Source organism: Phalacrocorax aristotelis, chromosome 7, assembly GCF_949628215.1.
Source record: "Phalacrocorax aristotelis chromosome 7, bGulAri2.1, whole genome shotgun sequence".
NCBI lineage: Eukaryota > Metazoa > Chordata > Aves > Suliformes > Phalacrocoracidae > Phalacrocorax > Phalacrocorax aristotelis.
In genome coordinates this window covers 35523775-35544671 of record NC_134282.1, presented here as the reverse complement: position 1 = coordinate 35544671, position 20897 = coordinate 35523775, and the positions used below count along the sequence as shown (strand labels likewise).

General features: G+C 39.8%; 1 protein-coding gene across 7 annotated transcripts in view; it reads right to left on the bottom strand.

Moving 5' to 3' along the window:
* Window positions 1-1173: 1173 nt before the first annotated feature.
* Window positions 1174-20897, bottom strand: part of DAPK2 (death associated protein kinase 2) — a 59108-nt gene continuing 39384 nt past the window's right edge. For 6 of the 7 annotated variants that reach the window (XM_075100020.1, XM_075100017.1, XM_075100016.1 and 3 more), the window contains 6 exons: window positions 18030-18159; window positions 16836-16884; window positions 16139-16165; window positions 12300-12452; window positions 10855-10900; window positions 8285-9966 (listed from right to left, as the gene is read on the bottom strand). In XM_075100020.1, coding sequence (XP_074956121.1) covers window positions 9331-9966; window positions 10855-10900; window positions 12300-12452; window positions 16139-16165; window positions 16836-16884; window positions 18030-18159 — 1041 coding nt within the window. In that variant the 3' untranslated portion in view covers window positions 8285-9330. Of the gene's footprint in view, window positions 4280-4811; window positions 4893-5054; window positions 5145-8284; window positions 9967-10854; window positions 10901-12299; window positions 12453-16138; window positions 16166-16835; window positions 16885-18029; window positions 18160-20897 lie in introns of those variants that run through there. The other variant, XM_075100021.1, reaches the window with a different exon arrangement.

Below are 20897 nucleotides of genomic sequence, written 5' to 3'. Positions count from 1 at the left end.
CTGAAAATAACATACTACCTACCACTCAAGCACTTAAGTTGATAAAAGTTTGAGGTTTACGTGAAGACACAGTAGACATTTAAGTGAAAAACACAGATAATGTCAGTCGATTCACAGAGTGACCATATGGAAAAGAAAGAGGTAAAAGAAACGACTCAGCCTTCTTCAATTCTCAACTGAACACTGTCAAATACATAACTCTTTTTTGCCCTGCCACATACAGCTTCCCTGATGCATGTACAAATGTGGATAGGAACAATACTTCTTATTAAAAGAAAAAAAATTATCAGGTGCACAGTACATGGAGTCAGACAGCACAGACCAGAAGTAACACTAGAAATAATGCACCGAGCTTCTGGGGTCAGAAGGAGCCAGGCTTACCTCACTCCCCTGAGGGCACAGGACACAGGGGAGCAGTGTAGGGACCTCGATCCTGATGAGGAAGCACGGTCCAGCAAGCCTTCCCTCTTGCTTCAGCATGGAGCTAACAGCAACCCTACCAGCTCTCGCTGCCTAAAAGGCTGGTTCATGCTAAGGTGACAGCTCCTCTGCAGTCCCATGCAGCACCACAACAGTGCCCTCCTGAAACAGCCATTTTGATCTGCTTTCTCTGGGAGCCCACCCTTACCCCTAACCCAAGCTGCCAGTGCTTGCAGCAAGTGTCACCACAGGTGAGGGGAATAATGGTAACAGCTGCTCCAGAGGGCCTGGGTGCCACAGCCCAACCCCCACTCTCTCCTCCACCCCTGAGGCTGCACCACAGGGCAGCCGGCAAGTGCCCAGCACACAGGTGGCCTCTCACAGCAGCACCTACGTTTTCCCCCTCAACACCACAACAGGCTGAAACTTGCAGCTCTAAGACCCCTCCACCAACCCCCAGGGGCTGTGTCCCTGGCAGGGAGCCCCCCTCACGGCTCTCTTCTCAGCCGCCCACCCCCGAGGGAGGAAGAGGGTCACAGCCTACAGGCAGCCGGTGGGGCTACCTGCAATACCTGCTACCCCCTCAGGTGCCTTACTTGACATGTGCAATTTCCACCTCTCTGATATTTCAGATTTCAGAGAGGCAACAGAGGGACTGATCTTTCTGTGGAGAGACAGACTAGCATGTGCCCTCAGGCCCCGCCCTTACCTTGTTCAGATCAACATGCCAGCTCATGTGGAAAGAAAAAACACTTGTCCTGCTTTACAAAATTTTATTAGCAAATCAGAATAACAAATATATTTGTTGGTTTTTACAGTCTGTACTATTTCCAAGTAGATAAAAATCAGTATTTCTCTTAATAAAAATATAGACACTGAAGTAACAACAAAAATAGTCCTATTTTAATAAAAATACATGGTTTTTTTTTTTAAGACTATCACTTCACTTATCTCCAGGTAACCTTACTGCTCAAAAATACATAGAAAATAGATTTTTCTTCCCCGCCGAAGTAAATTCTGTAACATGAATTTTTTTATTGAAGAGTACTACATTCCCCCTCACACCACCCCCTTCCCTTCTCTGCCTCCCCCCCTTAATAAAAGGAACCTCTAGATTGTTCCTCAAAAACCACCAATGGTATGAAACTAACCCCTGCACTGAGAAAGGTGTCCTCCAGTGCTGTAAATGGAATTTAATTCGACTAAGCCTCCCTGAAGTGGGGCTGAATTCCCACCTCTGTTGAATAGATACGGTGATAAATACAGAGAACACCACATGTGGAAAAACACAGTAAAACTTCCTAATAAATCACAAACATTAGTCCTGAGAACAAGAGATTATACACTCACAGTATACTCCTATCTGGAACAGTCAGGGAATATTTCGGCTTGACACGAGTGCTGATTGTTGTGGTTTATGTACAATGAATGCCACATTACTCATGGCACCATGAGCTGTCTGTAATGTCTTTGTTAAAACACCACCTTACATCTTTTATTAATATAGAATTAATAAGCTGGAGCTTATGGCTTCATACTGCCTTGCACTCCCCTGCCTGCCTTTCTATTGCATCCCATCTTGCTCGGTAGCTCCTAGGATTTTACATAAGAATGACCGTGACAGCACAATTCTCATGGAACAACCTAACAGCTATTTTAACCAGGGTTTAATTTTCAGAAGTGTGATTTATGTGCCCATGGAGCAATCTCTAATTTGGAAACCAAAGGTTTTTTGAAATGGTGGGAATTCAGAAAAGTGTCACTGGCTCAGAGTTTATTTGGTTTTTCGTAGCCCAGGGATTGAACTAATGGTAACACATGGGACAGGGAAAGCAGGAAGCAAAATTTGGTAGGTAAGCTGGGCAGCTTTTTATCCAAATATATATTTTTAGTGTTCTGTCTATGAAAGAGTCCCTCCAGATGCTAAAACAATAGTTTTTCCCATTACTGCATCCTCTTAATATACATGTTACTACAGTGCTTTTTGAGGATTATGTCTCAAAAATTATACAGAAAGCTCAGAAACGCACCCTTTAATTGAATGTGAAGAGAAGCCCATGCCCTGCTCCTTATCCCTTGACCAGGCACATGTCACAGGCTATGGTAGCAGAACACATGAAATAAAAGGAAATTAAATAAGTAGTATCAAAATGCAGTCCAATATTTGCGGAAACATCCATTCTCCTGCTTCCACAATTCCTGCACCTACATTCTCTTACACTTCCTTCAACCTTCCCAGTCCAGGTTCGCCTCCATCCCCTACATGTCCCTCTCATATTCACTCCTCTCCGCCACTTCTCCCCCACCCCATATCCTTCATTTTAAGTTTCTTCCCTCAAATCTTGCTTTCTGTCTCTCTCCTCCAGTGCTTCTCATCCGTTTCATTCCTGTCATAGAAATACTTTCTCATCAACCACATTTTAGTCTCTGCCTAAGCAAGGATACAAAGCTACAAATAAAAGCAGTGTGTTTTTACTTCTTCCATAGAAACTGGATGCCAGGCAAAATTAACCTGATACTAGTTTTCAACACCAGTTCACACCTTCAAGTTGTAAAACCTCAGCCTAGGAGTGACAACTATAAAGCCAAACAAAACCAGTTTCCTTGTCAATCTATAGCTGTTTCTAGTAGGCTTGCTTTCTGATTTTCAATTTATTAAATGGCAAAATAAATATGAACTTCTAACAACTAATATATTCAATGAAAAAAATAACCTAGTATAAGCACATTTTTTGGTACCAATTCAAGAATACTGGCTTAGAAATTAATATAGTTAAAGTGATGCAACTTCCCAGCACAAAGATGTTACATCAACATCAAAGTGCTTATTTCCTCAATTTTGGATACAACCCCCTGAATAAAACACAGATGTTTGCATTTTCGGTTACATGTAAACAGCACCTATACAAATAGGTGTTAATGACTTTCCAATTTGCCAACAATAAATTAAAGCAATAACGAAGTCTAATAAAGACTATTTCTTCATATATCTTGGGTTTTTAAGTGCCCTGTGTTGGTCAAGCATCCTGCCATTATTCTGTAAAAACATTGTATTTGTGTGCATGTAGTCACTACAGAATATTTTTCATCGAAAAATTGTCCTGGCCTGTCTCAACCTCTCAGTTGCCAGATCGGTTGTACTCAAACTGACAACGGCAATATGTTAGCCTTCAGCCAAAGATGATGGCCAGAGCACATTTCATATTGCAGTACAGAACTGTCTACTGCAAGGTTCATGAAATCAAAGTTATGAAACAAAATGGCACTATGATTTTCTCTTCAATAACAGCAGTAACATAGTACTGCACACAGCTAACAAAACCTGTCAGATATCTGCCAAATATTTATGCTATTAACAAATATAAAAAATTAAAAAATTTCCTTAAGACTCAATAACAATTTCCCTGACTGAAATAATAATGCACACAGTCTTAATCATTGTGCGCAATGTGAATTATTCTGCAGTAGAATAATATCAGTAGAAATCTTACGTCCTGAGTGCAGTTGATATCATTAATAGATTGAAGTATCTCTGAAATGCTTAACATATAAAAGCACTCCAGTTGGTGCTTGTGCTGTGGCATTTCCCTGGGAATCTGGATCACCAATTTTCTAAAATGCTTAGAAGGCATTTAATAACATCACACAGCTGTTGGTGTAGTTTGAGAAGTGAGAAGCACCATACCAAGGATTCAGACAAGAAGTCAAGGTCTGCTGTCACAGCTGCTTTTTTCATCAAGGATGAAAGTTCCCTCTGTCTCCTGCCCATGGAATCCCCATTACATTATGATATGCTGCTTCTCCGCAGATGAGTGGCTTTTCTCTGTGAAAGATCCTCACTGTCACTTTCACAGTTTCTCTGAAATAGAAAGGCACAATGTTGCAATCACATGAGACACCATGCTTCTAAACATGATGTTTTAATATTATTAGTATATAATCTACTTAGAAAAGTAGAGCTAACAGAAATCTTACAGACTTTCATTCCAGAAGGTCACATGCACTGCAGGGGTCCCTCACCCTCCATCACACAGTTGGCCACAAGTGCAGACACCCTCCACGAACACTCATTCATTCCTCAGTCAGACAGCACAGTCACTAGTATGGTATCCAAACATAATCTGCAGCCTCCATGCTGCTCCTTTACAGAATACATGTGGCTAGCATCTAAAGGGTTTATACAGTTACCAGCTCTCCCTGCCCAACATTTCTGTCACAGTAACACAACTTACAGCAGCATTAAAGACACACAAGGGATGTGACAGTTCTGTCTGGTTTCCCACTCAAAACCACGGTCATCCTGTTGGGCTGTACATCCGCATAAGGGCAGCAAAAACCACTACATGGCAAAACTGGACCTTTTCTTCTTCCCCTTTGAGAAATGTACATACCAAGCTTTCATCCTGTATTAGGACCTTTTTCACCAGCGAACGAGATAAGTGGTTGCACAATGAGACAATACGGTAAGAAAGCTATGGAAAGAGGGAAGAATGAGAATTTGACCACACATATGCAGTGCAGACATATCGAAACACATTATATTACAATTTTACATTCAAGCTCTATCTTGCCTTCTGATCCCATCAGGCTTGGGAAGCCTTACATGAGAAGCATTTAAAGGCTCGCTGTCATACCTTCCATCGCCTTCTAGCATATTGCCTTTTGAAGTTTTCCATGTTAACAATAGATGCTTGCCGAACCAAAGCCTGTCGCTTGTCCACTGGCTGGAAGATAAGAGAGCAATTTTATTGCTTGGCTCCCTTTGGTGCATGAAATAATAGAAAATATTCTTCATGTGCTCTGGAGCTGGCTGAAAAGAATGCTGGCTGGGGAAGCTGTGGATTCATATGGGCAAAAGAAAAATAAATCTAGTCCAGCCTGTGCCTGGACAGAACCCCTTTGATTTCAGACAAAATCCTAGAACTAGTCTACAGGCAGTTGTCACACTTGGCCCTGTGCACAACATTGTTCTGAGCAGTTCTACTGCTGCCCCTTTCTAGCCACTCGACCTGGTACAAAAGGTGTATTGCATGGCACAGACCTTGCTCCAGCCTCCACTTCTGCCTTCTGCTTCATAATGATCCACATAAAAACCAAACAAAAAGTCTGAGAACAGCTTTTTTAGCCAAAGGACAGATTGAAGGACAGCCAAACAAAAGAGAGAGATAACTAAGGAGATGCTGGTGGGGCTAAGGCAGTGCTTTCACTCTGTTAAGTTGCTAAGGTGTCTCTGAGAGCACACTTGCAGAGTCTCTATTTTCTCTGGATTGAGCTCATAACAGCGGGCCTTTATTCATGTCCCTCTTTCTGAAAGGCACTGGGAGAGCAATGAAAAGGTCCCACAGAGACCTGACAGAAATGAGATGGAGCTGTTGTCAGCCCATCAATAGCACTGCAGCACACTGATGCTCAGGGGTTTTGCACATGCTTGCTAGAAATCATGACAGGATAGGACTAAATGCATCATCATCACAGTGTTAGGTCCCATGCTACCTTCTAAATTTTCAGATAGAGTCTTGCACATTTTGCCATTTACAAGGATATTTTTAAAACCAAATATATATTAGGGCTCTTTCCTAACTTCTGGCATGTGACTCTCCATTTTATTCTAGCATATCTTTTCTGAATTGTGCTTTTACAAATTTTTCTTTTACTAGGCGTAATAAAAACGGAAAAAGTTAGCTGTCACTTAGTATTAGTGATTAGATTAGTGATGAGGATACAGCATATCTGAAAAAAACCTCAGGCTTTGTCCTTTAACCATACCCAGAGCATGAGAGCACAAGACACTGATGCCCTGGGAAGAAATATATAAGGAAAGAATTACAATACCTGAGTATGCAAAAATAGGAAGAAATAATACATATATACCAGAATTCAGCCATGTGCCAAAAATTTTTGGATGCCAATCTGGTGTTAGGTAACAGATGTTCTGCAAACCCTGATACAGTCCTTCTGAAAATGAAATACCTTTCCACTCCAAATCCACATCAAAATTTGCATAGACCAGAAAACTGTGGTTTGACAGATATGACAGAGATTGAGGGGAAAAAAAGTTCAAAACCAGCTCTGGTAAATGTAAAAAGAAAAAGGCCAGAAATCAACCCTTCAAAGATTATGGAGTTCATGGAGTGACAACCATTCCAGCAGTTCTGATCTGTAGATGTAGGAATAGGATAGCCCAGAAATATTTATACTGGACTGGACTGGAATGCAGCCAAGCCAGACGTGTGAAGAAGCAAGAGTACCAAAGGAGAATGGAAAACACATCAGTGAGGATGTAAACATTTTTTTTTTCAGCAAAATAATTGTTAATATTTATGAGACAACAGATTCACTTTTTTAATCAAATGTTATAGGTATAGCATTTGTGCAGCTACCTCAGCAGTAATTCAAGAAGCCAAGCTATCAGCTAGGTCTCTTTCTCATTCAGAAGCATACACCATTTGCATACAACATAACCAGGACATTTAAGCATTAAATATAATTTCCTTGTGCTGCAAATGGCTAGCATGGTGCAACAAAACACTGAGTAAAAATCAATTTGAGGTGGAAAAAATGTTGCTGGCCAAATGTCAGCTGTACAATCATCACGAAAAATTTCCAAGTGCCCTTTCAGCAGCAGAACCATTGCTGAATCAAAACAGCTCACTTTACAGTACTCCAGACTCTAAATAACTGCCTCTCAATTTCTAAGTAGCCTGCAAACCAGTGACCTTGTCATTTTCTCAATCATCAGAATATCTTCTCAAAAGCAGTATGCCAGTGACCTCCTTCAGCTCAGAGAGCACCAGCCTCAAGGACTGAGTCACAACGATATTAACCTCACCCGAACACACTCAGGAACAGAGTGACCTCATTTAATGTTCCTTCTCATCGTGCCAGTGCATTTGTTCATAAAGAAAATCTACATAAACAGAGAATATGAGATCATGGCTGAGGGAAGGCAGTCTCTTTCTTGAGAGTCTTTTCTGCAAATACGAACTCTCACTAAGCTTTAAGTTATTTTTTAAGAACTACAACTTTCTCCCCGATAAAAAAAACAACCTTCTTTGTTCCAGTTCCCCTGGGCAGTATCTCATGGGTCTTCCAGCTCAAAGGAGTCTGCAGAAGTGACAACTGCAGCATTGTGAGAGAATAAAATTATTGAGAATTTTATTTGTGCCCATATTGTTTGTCACGGTGGAGCCCAATTCTCCCCAACCATCAACACCAGCTTGCTAGGGACATCACCTGGCTATCTGCACAGCTTTGAAGCTTTTGAAAATTTTATATCTCATGCGAAGAAAGATGCCACAGAGAGCACATCCATTTTTATCCTCTGAGTACAATGACAGGAATAACAATATCCCTATTGAATATCTGGAATATTCAATTGGATATTGAATATCTGAAACCTATCTGGTTTCAGAACTCTGAATTTTCACCAGCCTCTGCAAATCCTTATGAGGACATGGCAGTGATGGGTCCACTGTACTCTACACAAATTGGATGACAGTATGCTTTTATTTTTTTATCTCAAAGTAGGAAATATAATTCTTAATAATGTTATTAACAACAGTTCAATCTGGTTAAGTCATTAACTTCTCTGAAAAATGAGGGAGGGAAGCTGGGCAGTGAAAGACATACTCTAATATACATACAAAGATCCACTCTAGATGGACTTGAGCAGTGATGCAGGGATGCCTGGCTACTATCTCATGGATTCTTATAGCTGTGTAGCAGTCACCTTGCAGCAAATTCATACAGCTAAGCAAAGGGGCTGTAAACTAGCTGCAGAACCTAGGCTGGCAACCTTTTTTAGTACACAGAAGCTTGACATCTCTTTTTAAGTCTCCAACTACACCACCAGGGAACAAGTGCATCCTGCATAAATAGCTATTTATTGTGTTCAAAAACAAGAAAGGTATATCTGTGCATATTAATACAGAATAATCAAATTACTTCTATGAAATACTAGAAGCAGGACATGATTCAACTTTGGGCGAACTTTTACTTTCTATAACTTAAGAAAAAAAATCATCACAGTAAGAACACTAGTCTCAAATCCCACATTGTATATTAAATTAGTTGTAGCTTTGTCATATTCTTTACTGTAGAAAGCAAAGCAGAGCTCTATGTCATCACTTTTCACTCACAAATCAATATTTGCACTGCAAAATTACATACGCAGTTATTTGATTGTTCATTACAAGTTCACAGTTGTGCCTTTTGAACAGGATTTCTTTGGTATAGGACAGGAAACTTAGCTGTTGATTAATCCTTTAGTTTAAAATTCACATAACACCTTTGACGGTAAAAGATTTCACCTTGCATAACTGGCCTAAAATATAATCTTTTCTTCATCAGCAGCCATTTCAGAGAATTTCTACAGTACTAGCTAAATGTTAAATTACTACACCATTTCCTTTGTTTTACAGGACATATTTAACCTTTGCAAATATTTCTCTCATATGGTCTATAGAACTGCCTGCATGCAGCAGGTCTACATCATTGTTTCCTTCATCCAACCAAAGATGTTATAATGAGATTTTTATTAGCTTCCAGGCACCCAGCTTCTAGTAAGTACAGACTGACCTACTCTTCATTGCAAGTTAATTACTTAGTAATCTTCTGGAACTGTAATACATGAAGTACAATAAACAATGCAAAAGGCTGTACGGTTAAATGTGTACATACCACTGTGATAATCTACTTCCTGTAAGTTCAGACACTGAACATGGGAAAAAAACTTCAACACTACAAACCACTGGGAGTTTATGGTTTTGGTCAGCATCTCGTGCAATATATCAGAATTTCTGTTTTAGCTCTAGGTGATGTTTTTGTGTAGAAACTATGCACTGAAAATTTTTTTCAACTGCTGCACATTGAAACAGGCAGCAAACCCTGCACCTAGCCTGATCTACAACATTACTGATTCGATTCTGCTACATCAAGGTTCAACCCTGCAAGGAACTCTTCACAGCAGGATCTATTTAACAGGTCCATTAGTGATTCATTAATATCTTTGTTGAAAACAGAGTCAAAGTTTCCATTCACACAGGCTTCATTTTCCAGTTGAAAACTACTCATTAAATCCTGTACCCACTTGAGTTCCTTAGAAAGTTCCTGAGTGAGAGATTCATATTGACTCTGCAGATCAGCATATTTCCCAGTTACGCCTATAAGGCTACCACCTACAGTCTTGATATCATCTTGTAGATGTCTTCTCAGGGATTCAATTTTACGGTATTCATACTTCAGCTGAGACAGCTTGTGCCTCACGCTTTCATTCTCTTCTTTATACCAAGCTTCTTTCTCATTATAAATAGAAACCAGAGCATCAATGTCCTCCTGCAAGGAATCATGGGATGCAGCCAAAGTGCTGAAACCCTGTTCCATAAGTGAAATGTCTTCTACTACTTGGGCAAAGCGCTCAAAGTTGATGTAGCTATTATTGGGAGGCATACTCGAATGGCACTTTATGGTGTATTCTCTCAGGTGTTTTGTCTTCAGCTGTGTGTTCTCAACCTTCTTGTTTTCTTGGACTTTTGTTTCTTCTTCCAGCTGGTGAGTCGTCAGACAGAGGAACCAGTATTACTGAAGATTTATAGGACAGTGCAGTAATTCAAAAACTCTACACAAAGGATGCAGCCTGAACTTCCACAATGCTGGGAGATTCTTTGCTCCCACAGACTTCCCTTCATGCATTTGATTAAAAAAGAAAAAAAACCACCAAGAAAAAAACCCCAACCCAAAACCAAACACACAAACCCAAAAATAAATGTGACAAGTGATATGCATTCATTCCAATGTGGTAAGTGTAAATAACAGGAACGCAATATATTTTCATGTTAATTTTTAGCAGTTAACAGTCTCAAAGCTATCAATATTTGTAAGAGGAAAAAACGACAATCCTGAACACACTCCAGTTAATGTTTTATGCAATGCAGAGCAAAAACTGAATTTCAAACATCCTCATTAGTCATGCTGAGATTAGCTAAATGTATTTTCAATAAGAGACACAAAAGCAAGAAATGTTTATGATAAAAAAAAATATAGACACACAAATCAACACACTTGCTACAGCAGTAATATCTTGAGATAAATTATATTTTCCACATTGGCTGTAGTCAGCTCTCAACTCAAGAAAGCACTAAACGCAAGATGTAGTACATGTGCATGCAAAGAGAAAAATGCAAAGCACAGTCTACTGTAGGATACTGCAAGTGCAACAAGCATCAAAGCTTTGTCCCCCTCTTTCTGAGAGGTATGATAATAAAAGAAGTCATTTGCATAATTAGTCAGACCCAACCAATTTCCAGTGCATCTCTCTGAGACACCAAGGGTCTCTACTTAAAGGACAGTTTTCCATTTAACACACCAATAAGAGTGAAAATATTCTCTGCTTTGCTCATGGTAAAAAGCAAGATCTGTCTCTTGAGTCAGTCTTACCATTATCCACGGATGAGACAGAGCTTCCTGAATTGTAAGCCGTTTCCTAAAAAACACCACAAAAAACACCTCACCAACTTGAATGAGAAATACCTTGTAGACAAGTCCATTGACCCACGCTTATCCCAGGCTTCATATGAAGCATTTATCAAGATAATGCGAGGACTAACGCTCAAATTTCTGGGTTATGTTTCTCCATGAGGCATACTGCTTGTGTGCAGTTTAGTACCTGTTTTAAGTTTCAGTAAGCAACTGTCCTCATTCCACACAATTTTAATTCTTACTTGATCAAAATTTACCTGCATTTTTGTGTATCCTTACATAAAAAGTGATAAAACATTACTTTGTTTTGTTCATCCTACATGCTTAGAAAAATCAGTCCTTCCTATACACCCCTGATATGACTGTGTCTGAATCAAGGTATACAACATTAATTATATCAAAACTGTCCTTTGGAACACAATATTACATCACTGCAGGAGCTGCCATTTCCTGAAAGCAACATTTCTGAGAGGAATACTTTGAACCTAATCAAACCTGATCAATCTTAACTTCCTTCTGCATTCGGTGCAGTTTGGTGAACAGCACATTAAGAGCACCAAGAATTAAAGGTGCATTGCACAGAGACTGCCTCTGTACAGGGAACAAATATCAATATCACTGACTTGTCCTTTCTTAAAAGGATGCTGCCAGACCTGTGCAAACCTCTCATCAAACCCCGCCTACTCTAATCTATTCTAAAGCCTGAGGATCTGCAGAAATCTTGACCAAACAGCTTGCCTCTTTCTCTCTAATACCTATTTTCTTCCCTCACGAGGCCATTAGAAAGAACTGCAATGGCCTGACTTTCCTCCAGGACAAATAGGGTTATGGGGAAGGAGATGCAACTTCTGTTTGCACTTTCTTAAAAGCAAGAAAAACTAAAAAAAGCTCTGTGGTTCCTATGAACTGGGAATAAAGATCTGCATAGCTGTCACGCAAATTCTAGGTGATTGCAACAGATGCAGACTTAAGGAACAATTCCACTATGAGCACATGTGAAGATTTTTCTGGCCTTGCACCACTAGGAGCATATTCTGGGATCATGTCACCTCCTTGCAAGTAGCTTGTAATAGACTAAAATATTGGAGTGGTAGTTACCCAGAACTAGAGATTTTGCACACCATTTTCAGCCCTTCACCTACACCCTGTTGTAACAGCTTGACTCAGGTGAGAATTCAGTCCTGAAAGTGAAATTTAACTGGGAAGATTTTGGTTCCTTTTGTTAGGGCTTCTGAGGGCAGTGATTAACTAGGGGCACAGCAGCAAAACTTTGCCTCCTGTCAGGCTCTTGAATGGCAATACACACTGCAGGCATCAGGATCACACTTTGCAGATCAGTTGTCAGACTACATTTCACCAGGTTTATCTTAGAGGCAAATGGATCTTTCTGAATTTTTACTTACCGTGTATCTTTCACCAGGAGTTTCTGAATAAAATCTTTTGCCAGGTCACTGGTATTGCTGAAAAATTCTTCATCAAATTCGTAATTCACAGCTGTGATGTTGGCAAGTGTTTCTTGTTTAGTTTCTCCAAGGAAAGGCGATGCACCACTAAGCCTAGGTAAGTCAGAAAAAATAACCAATTCAAAAAATAAACAGCAGAGGTGTTCTAATGAAATTACAGTGACTGTGTAATATACTCGCAGGACATTTGTGGATCTTGTGTTGTAGCAACCATGCCACATGGGAAATAACAGGTCCAGTTTTGGCTTACTACACCTGTGGTTATGAATCAGACTCATCTTGAAAGTCTCTAGTGCAACACTAATGTGTGCACACAGCTAGAAATGCACAGATTCTCCTCTCCTAAGTGTCTCATTGAAGTAATTGTTAATCAAACTAGAAAAACCTTCAGCTGAGGAGAGTATCTCTCCCTGTGAACCCACAAACACTACCAGGCAGAAGCTTCTACGGGCTTCAAGCAGATGAAGTAGTGTTCCTACAGATTTTCTTCAGGTAGGAAAAGCCCTGCCCCTACTGCTTTTCTGTCTGCCAAGCCACTGACAAGTTTCCTGTACACTGGGTTCAGCCAAGAGACCTTTCTTAGCTGCAATCAAAATCCAATGTGTGATCAGAAGTCAGGTGTGTGGCCTTGCCTAGGGGCCAACTCCACCAGAGAGGTAGGGCTATACTGCTCATTAAAAGGAATCCACAAAGAGACTTTGGCTGCAACGAAATCCAACTGTTTCTGAACAATGCAAAATTCCATTCTGTTGGCACTTTGCTCCAACTGCAAGGATATAACGGAGACATCATCATAATAAAATGCTGTTCAGCAATCTTTACTTAAACAGAAAAAGCTTTCATCCTGCTTTGCCTACCTCTCAGCTGTGACTGACGACCTTCATCTTTGATGACTATTTACCTCTGCTCCATAAAACTCAAGTGTCAGAACAGATTAATTGCAGACTCCTCCTGCCCTGCCTTCCCTCCCCTCCCCACCCCACAGGGATGCTGACTTGCAAAAGTCTGGTTTACGGGAAACATTATTTATATCAAGGAAATTGATCTCATCCCATTTTTTTAAATCTTCTGGGCTATTATTATGCTTATCTATTATGTCTAGCTTTGATAGCATAGTTTCAGGATGCAGCAGGCTCAAAACAGGACTGCAGCAAACTCCTGGGATCTAAATCAAGGTTTTGAATACTAAACTGCTTGCTTACATGATCCTGCTCCACAGACCTTTCCCCCGTCTCTACTGCCACTACCACATTGGCTGGGAATTTGGGGGTAAACAGAAAGTTAGACAGGACCACCTGTGACATTCAGCCCAGTCCCCAACTACCACATGTTGTTTCACCCACAGAATAAATATTTGAGTGCATGAAGTGTTTCCTCTATAATCATACAATGACACCAAAGCAGCTGGCGCAGCAAGGCAGCAAGCGTGAGGCCCTCATGTTAAATTTCACCCCATGAGCCACAGCCAATCTCACTTCTTATCAGGTTTTACATACTCCCTTCTTCAGCTTTTGTTCTGTTTCCATTAGCCATAATGAAGGCTACAAGCAGGCACCTCGCCACAGACCATGCATGTTGTTCCAAAACTAAAGCTTGGAAACCTGCCCTAGAGCATTGGTTTCTTTCCCCTTTTCAGAATCTGTGCCATAAAGCAGCTGTAATTCCACCTTCTGACCCTCCACTAGAAGCCAAAGCCGACAGCGCTCTTTTCTCCTCTGAATTTTTTTTTCCTTTGGGACTCAGTTTTGAGGTCTGCGAAACGGGAGGATTGTCAAATCCTAACACCAAATGCAAATTACTTTTGTCATATCCTGACTCAGTGCCTGTAAACATTTACCAGCAGACCTCAATAATAGAGGCTTCACCCTTACAACCCAGTGAATCACTCTGCTGGTTACTGAATTAGGAACTTGTAGGCACTTTGATCTTTACACCTGATGGCATCCACTCCATTGCTGCCATATTTGCTAAAGTAGGCAGTATCATTAAACACACCCCATTTATTCAGAATTCTTCAGAAGAAAAGGCTTTAAAATTAACAGGCAATACTAGTTAAAGGCATATAAGTTTCTAGTACATAGCATATCATGCAAGCTGACCCCTCCCATCATAAAAAGCATGCTTTTTTTTTTTACTGATCATTGGTAGGGAGAAAATTTTCAACCTTAATTACTATGGCAATCATTACTAGCCAAACAGGTAAAACACTCCGACACTGGATACAGTACAGAAACCCGCTTCATTTTTCTGCCCCCAGGACAGAACTCAATGCAACAGAAAAACCTCTAGAGCACCTGGCTGCCTGTGCATCACTGTAATCTCACAGTAAGTATTGCCACCTGCTTATCTTCAACTCCTAAGTTTTCCTCTCATCATTTATGAACACACATGAACAGCAGTTTACAAAGTTTAATGTCCTGTCAAGTAGACATGTCACTGAAGACCAGAGTGCTGATAAAAAGCAAGAGTCTGGACAATATTTTAAACCCCTTTACCTGAGCCTGGGCTCAACCAGTATCCCTATCTTTTCTGCACCACAGGACAGAGGGGAATTTGTTGCACTGAAGCTGATTTCTCAGACCATAGCTCTTTTACAACTTTTTGGGTCTGAGCCTTGGGTATAGCCCAGGAGGGGATTTAATTCCACTACATTTATCTTCCACAGTGAAAAGACAATTCCTCCCCTTCAAGCCTCCATACTTGTACTGATCCCTGAGCTGTGGAGCGCAAATCCCTCTCATACTGGAGTGCACCTTTTTAAGTTTGGCAGCAAGTTAGTCTTCTGAATGTCGTAAGGAACAGCAGAGGCCGAGGGTAGGAATGTTAGGGTGAGGCTTTTCCAAGCGTACAGTATCCACCATGCCTGCTCCCCAGCAGCCACAGGAGCTTGATTTCAATGGAAGCAGTTAGATCCAAGGATCCCTGACCACTTCTGTAACTCTCTTATCAAACCAGAGAAAAGAATCCTTGAAGCAACAAATGCTGTCCCTCCATTGCATGCATCCATTGTCACACAAGCAGTTTCACAAATTGCCAACCTCCATCTTAAAATTCTTTTGACTGCTTGTTCCCAGGATGCACATGGAACTAATTTCTTTGAGAATTTGAGCTTGTCGTAATTTCCTACCTTTATTTATTCATCACCAGCTGACACACTTTTCTTCTAAAGATTATCTTTTTTTCCCACTTGTGCTTACTGACTGCAATGATATTCCCAACCAGCCTTTGTTTTACCATCATTAACAAGCCCTTTTTTCTCCTGTAAGATGAATCAACTTCTCTGCTCCTATCCCAGCTTAAATTTACCCTTTTGAATACGGGTGACAACATTTCTGCATAGTAATCTAGACTGCTGCCTTTACAAGCAAATTAAAACTTTCCTGTTTTCACCTGAAATAACTCACCTTGTAAACTGTACTATTACACTTTGTGTTTCCATTCTCTGCACACACAGGTAGCTCATAGTCATTCTATGAGCAACCAATACACTTGGCCTTTTCCATCCTCTACCATGTGGACCTGACGAGGTCACGCAAGAAGCAGAAACGCCCAGTGACGCTACATTTGTTCTTTGTCTGCTCAGAACACCCCTCTTCTTTTACCCCTTATTTTAAACTTGAAAAGGGTAATATTTGCAGGATAACATTGCCCATTACACAAACCACTGCCCACCCTGCGTGTTCAGCTCCTTTCTTAAATGGCTGAAGGGAAGAGCTGTTTAATACTAGTGCAATCGAGCTTTAGGAACACTTATGCAGGAGTGAATCTATTGTACTCACAGTATGTAGGTGATGACTCCTATGCTCCTAAAAAACAAAGGAGATTAATTGCACCGGTTCTACATCACCTGTATTCTTCTTAATGTACACAATATTAAAAAGTCCATAGTAGCTGCTATACAGGCAGGAGAGCCATTGTAACTTTAGATAACTACTAATAGCTCTCAAAGATTTCAGGGAAAACGTGATTTTTACAGATTAACTTCAAGTAATGTGGATATTTGAAGTCTCTGTATGCATTTCTACTCCAGTAGTTATTTACTACAGTACACATCAGAAATATAAAGAAATAGAAGCAAGGATGTTTTATTTGGGGTGACCTCTTTTGCCTGCCTTCTCAGCAGATCAGATTAGTACGTGGGTCTCCTCTGCATGCAGTGCTTTTATAAATAAAGCTGTCACAAGCACTGCAGGAACACATTTTCTCTTGAGTGCTCCTCTGCAGCGGACAGTGGTAAACTATTAACTCTATAACTGCTCCATTAAAGTTTTCATTGTAATTTTGCAGAACGAAGTGTTTATCTTTTAATTAAAAAGAATGCATAAAAATGGAAAGACAGAACAAAGAGTTAATAACTACACTTAAGTTTCTTGTTTTGTTTTTAATTTGTTGCAGTAGAATGGATTTTATTCAGAGTAAATTGGGAAAAAGTAGTATTACAGCAATCTGGGGGAAAAAAAGATGTTAAAAACTTACCACATATCTGCAGCTAGTCCAAGCGGTTCATAGTTTACTATTTCTGGAGCTGTAGGAAAAATTTAATCAAATATCAGCAACAGAGGTAATATTTTTTTTACCAGGCTGAATTGAGTAGCAGGTCAAGAATCACCAAGAGGGAGAAAGGGGCGGGTGGGAAAAAGAAAGGTAGTTATAGGATGCACTGTTTATAGTTTTATAGCCCTGATAGGAGTTCAAGTTCACAGGTGTCCAGAAGGGATTATGTAGAGTAATCTGCAGCATAATACAATGCAAGAATAAAGGTGAAGCAAATAGTATATACTAATTATAGTGCAAATTTTAACAAATAACAAATTATTTCTCATCCCAAGAATACTGTTACCCCTAAGAATCTGAGCTTTTGTTTTGTTTTTAACTGATGCCATGAAAACTAGTTTGTAATGGCCAGTCAGAAACAGCCCTTGGGCGAGATTGAAATTACATGCCAGACTACATTGCTATCCATATAAAACTATTATTTTTATAACATATGGGGATGTTTGAAAACATCCCCATATAAGACTGCACACAAAAGACCAAGGTGAGGTAATGAGATGAAAAATGGTGTCTGTAATGGTTGTGTTTAACTGGAATATGAATTATAATTCTCTCCCTGCCACACAACCCCCCAAAACCAACCCCCAAAAGCTTCTAATTGAAACTAGTAGAAAGGAGTAGAACTAACCTAAAATTCAAGCGAAAGAGATCAGAATTATGATCAGTAACAAAAAGAGAATCCGGTGGAAAATGTAAAGGGGAGTTAAGGGTTTTGTACTCAACAGGTATAGTATCTGAGGCAGATTTATCTAGAAAGCTATGATAGAGATACTTATGTAATTGGGTACCTGTGTATTATAATACAGAGAGCTCACTTTCCCCAGGCAACAAGTAAAAAATTTTAATTTGCATTTGCAGGGTTTCACAATCTCAATCCTGAATTTATATCTCTAAATATTTATTTGGCAGCAACCTACTCTTACAGGAATAGCACATCTAGTTTACAGAAAGCACCTTTCGGCTATTCCAGAAAAATAAAATAAACTCTAGATTTAGGTCACCTTGATATAAGTGAGATTGAAACTACCTCTATCCCTCACTTCTTAAATTTAAAAGGCATCTCAACTTCCTTATGGAACATGCAATACAAGACAAAGGAATGGGTGGGTCACTCACCTACAAATTCTGGAGTTCCAAAAATGTTTTTAAATTCAACTCCATCTTCTATTTTGTGAGCCAGGCCAAAGTCAATGAGTTTGATGTGTGGAATAGGGATATTCTTGTCTAGAAGCATAATGTTTTCAGGCTAAAAATAACAAAAGATAGATCTTTGTTATTATAACATTAATATCTTGGGAAAGTAACAGTTCAACTGCTTTTTTTTCTTAACATATACAGCACTGTAGAACGAGAAACATATACCTGTGCCTAACCATTTACAGTTAATTCTTTTGAGAACAGGATGACAACTGTGAAGTTTGACATCATTGAATGGACCAGAACTTAAGAAAAGCAAAGCAAATCTAACCAGACTAATATTTTCATTCCTTGAATTTTATCTCATGCAAAAACTGCCTTTCTTCATCTTCCTGTTAGAACTCCTAAGCTTATTTTCTTAATGATGGCTATCGCCAGGATGAAAACAAGATACCTTTGTTTTCACAATGAGACAGAAGTTTTTCACACAACTGTATGTAGTTCCCTAATCTGACAAGATATGCCACTAGATTAATGGCCCATCAGCACTGTAATAAAACATGAAGTGGAAGCTCAGTTCATCTTGTCCCCTCTTAAAACAGAAAATATATCCCTGGTCTAAAGGTCCTCCGGGGAAGATGTCACACCCTGACCCCATGGATCTGCCTCAGTTACAACAACTGGTGCACACATAACAGCAGCTAGCAGGTAGCTGAAGCAGTGCAGATACCTGGTGCAGAGAAAAAACGTGCCATTGCTTGATTCTGATGGACAGCTGCACCACTGATTATTTTGACTGGCATCAACTCTACTGATCTGTTCTTGGACTTTACACTGGGAAACCTCACTGTTTCTGCCCATCTGTCCCTATACTGTATTGTAACCCCCTGGAAGACGTCTTATTAAATGCTTCTTGTGGTATTCTAGTCACATCTGAACGTACTCACAGAAGGAAAATATTCTTCTCTATGAGGCTAAATTCACAGCTACAACAACAAGGCCAGGAAAGATCTAGGGTTTATTATTTGAACAGTCCAGACAATTGAAAGAATTGAGATCAGACGTCCTAGCTCATATATGATAGCAAGCTATTAAAAGAATATGTAGCATTTCTCACAGAATTGTAGGGAAAAGCTGAAGTTAGAACTGTGAAATTAAAGCTTTTTCAACCACAGACTGTGACTTTGTTTCCCAGATATAACGGATATTTCATAAACTTATTTCTTCAACTCAATTCTCGGCCTTAGTTACTCCCTACTGTGGCCCGATTTCATAGGTTTCAAAGTAAACTATGGGTTCAATTTATCTCCCATGAAGATCTTTAATGCATTAATTTGTCATAACTTAATCATAAGCTCAAGAGCAACAGTGAGACAGTTTGATTCCCTGCTGGCAGCTGCCTGGCCATTCCACAGCAGATCCTAATGTGGAAGCAGCTCCTGCTAACACATACTCTCAGTCAGAGCTGCACTGGGGAAGAGAGCATATGAATAATTTGTCATTGGACCAAGAATATTTTAGCCTCAGTCTAGCAAGTCTGGGGGCATACATGTTCACCCCAGATACATGATGTAAGCTTGTTTAGAGCAGACAGAACAAACTGAAATGGCAAAAAGTCACAGTCATTACCCCTTAGACTGTTTTATTCCTTAGACGGTGTAAGTCACTGTAGCTCCACTGCAGTCGATGGAGCCCTGACAAGTGACAAGATAATTATGAATCATCTTCTATCTAATCAGATCAATGCTTAGAAAGACACATCTAATTTAACACTAGCAAAACTCCAAACCCAGTCCTATAAAACCCGGGAGGGTTATTCTGTGAATATGTTTTAGGTCATTTGATATTCACTGTCAGTGAAATGAGTCTTTACTTATCCTTTCTGATTTCTATCTTGCATTTCTTGTAGCATCTTCACTGACCACCTGACATTACTGGTATTAAATATCAAAATTAGTAGCTAGAGATCAGTATAGAAAAAAGTTGTACCTATATTCTTACAATGATTTAATGCCACTGGATATTACACTGATTTCTAATACACAGTGAAAACTTTCAGTCTTTGGCTTCTGGATTCCTGTATTAATTTCAAAATCAAGTGCATATCCTTTATATATTCACACATCTCCTATTCCTTTTCACATGCACCCCATGAAGATTTGGACAGTAGTTTGCTCACCAGTTTCTTAGGTTACGTGTGATTTGCAACATTTGCAGCAACTACATATATGCCATTAACACTGACTCAGGACCAAGCAATTTAAGGCAAAGACAGCCTTAGGCACACATTTAGCACCAGGAATCTGCATATCTATCCTGATAATCTGGGAGGAATCTATCCATATCACACACATAATTACTAATTAATAGTAAACTAACCCAGATTTAAAGTTAAGACAAGGAACATATAATCTAGCAGTAGTTTCTTCCTTTTTCTTTAATTTTAAAACAGTTCTCCTCTGTTTTAGTCTACTTTCTCCTAGGGGATAAGTGCCTTTTGAATGGAACCAGCAATGTTTGATGCAGCCAGTTCTGTAGCTGTGAATCTGTTACTGAGAAAGCACTTCCTCCTAGTTTCAAGAGTTTAATTCCCAAGGACAGCAGACTCCTAGCTTCAGAGAAGTGTGTTCACCTAGATAGGCCACAATCAGAAGGAGAGAGTCTCTTCTGTATTGTCTAGGGCAGTTGTATTGATACCAAAGACAAGGACCAAAGCTATAGATGCCACCTGATATGGTAGGGAGAAAGGTCTGTGTGATGTGCTTTCAAGGCCCTAAGCAGCTAAGAAAACAAGAAGTCTTTTTGTTAAACAAACTGTACTGGATGACACACACTCCTCATGTATTT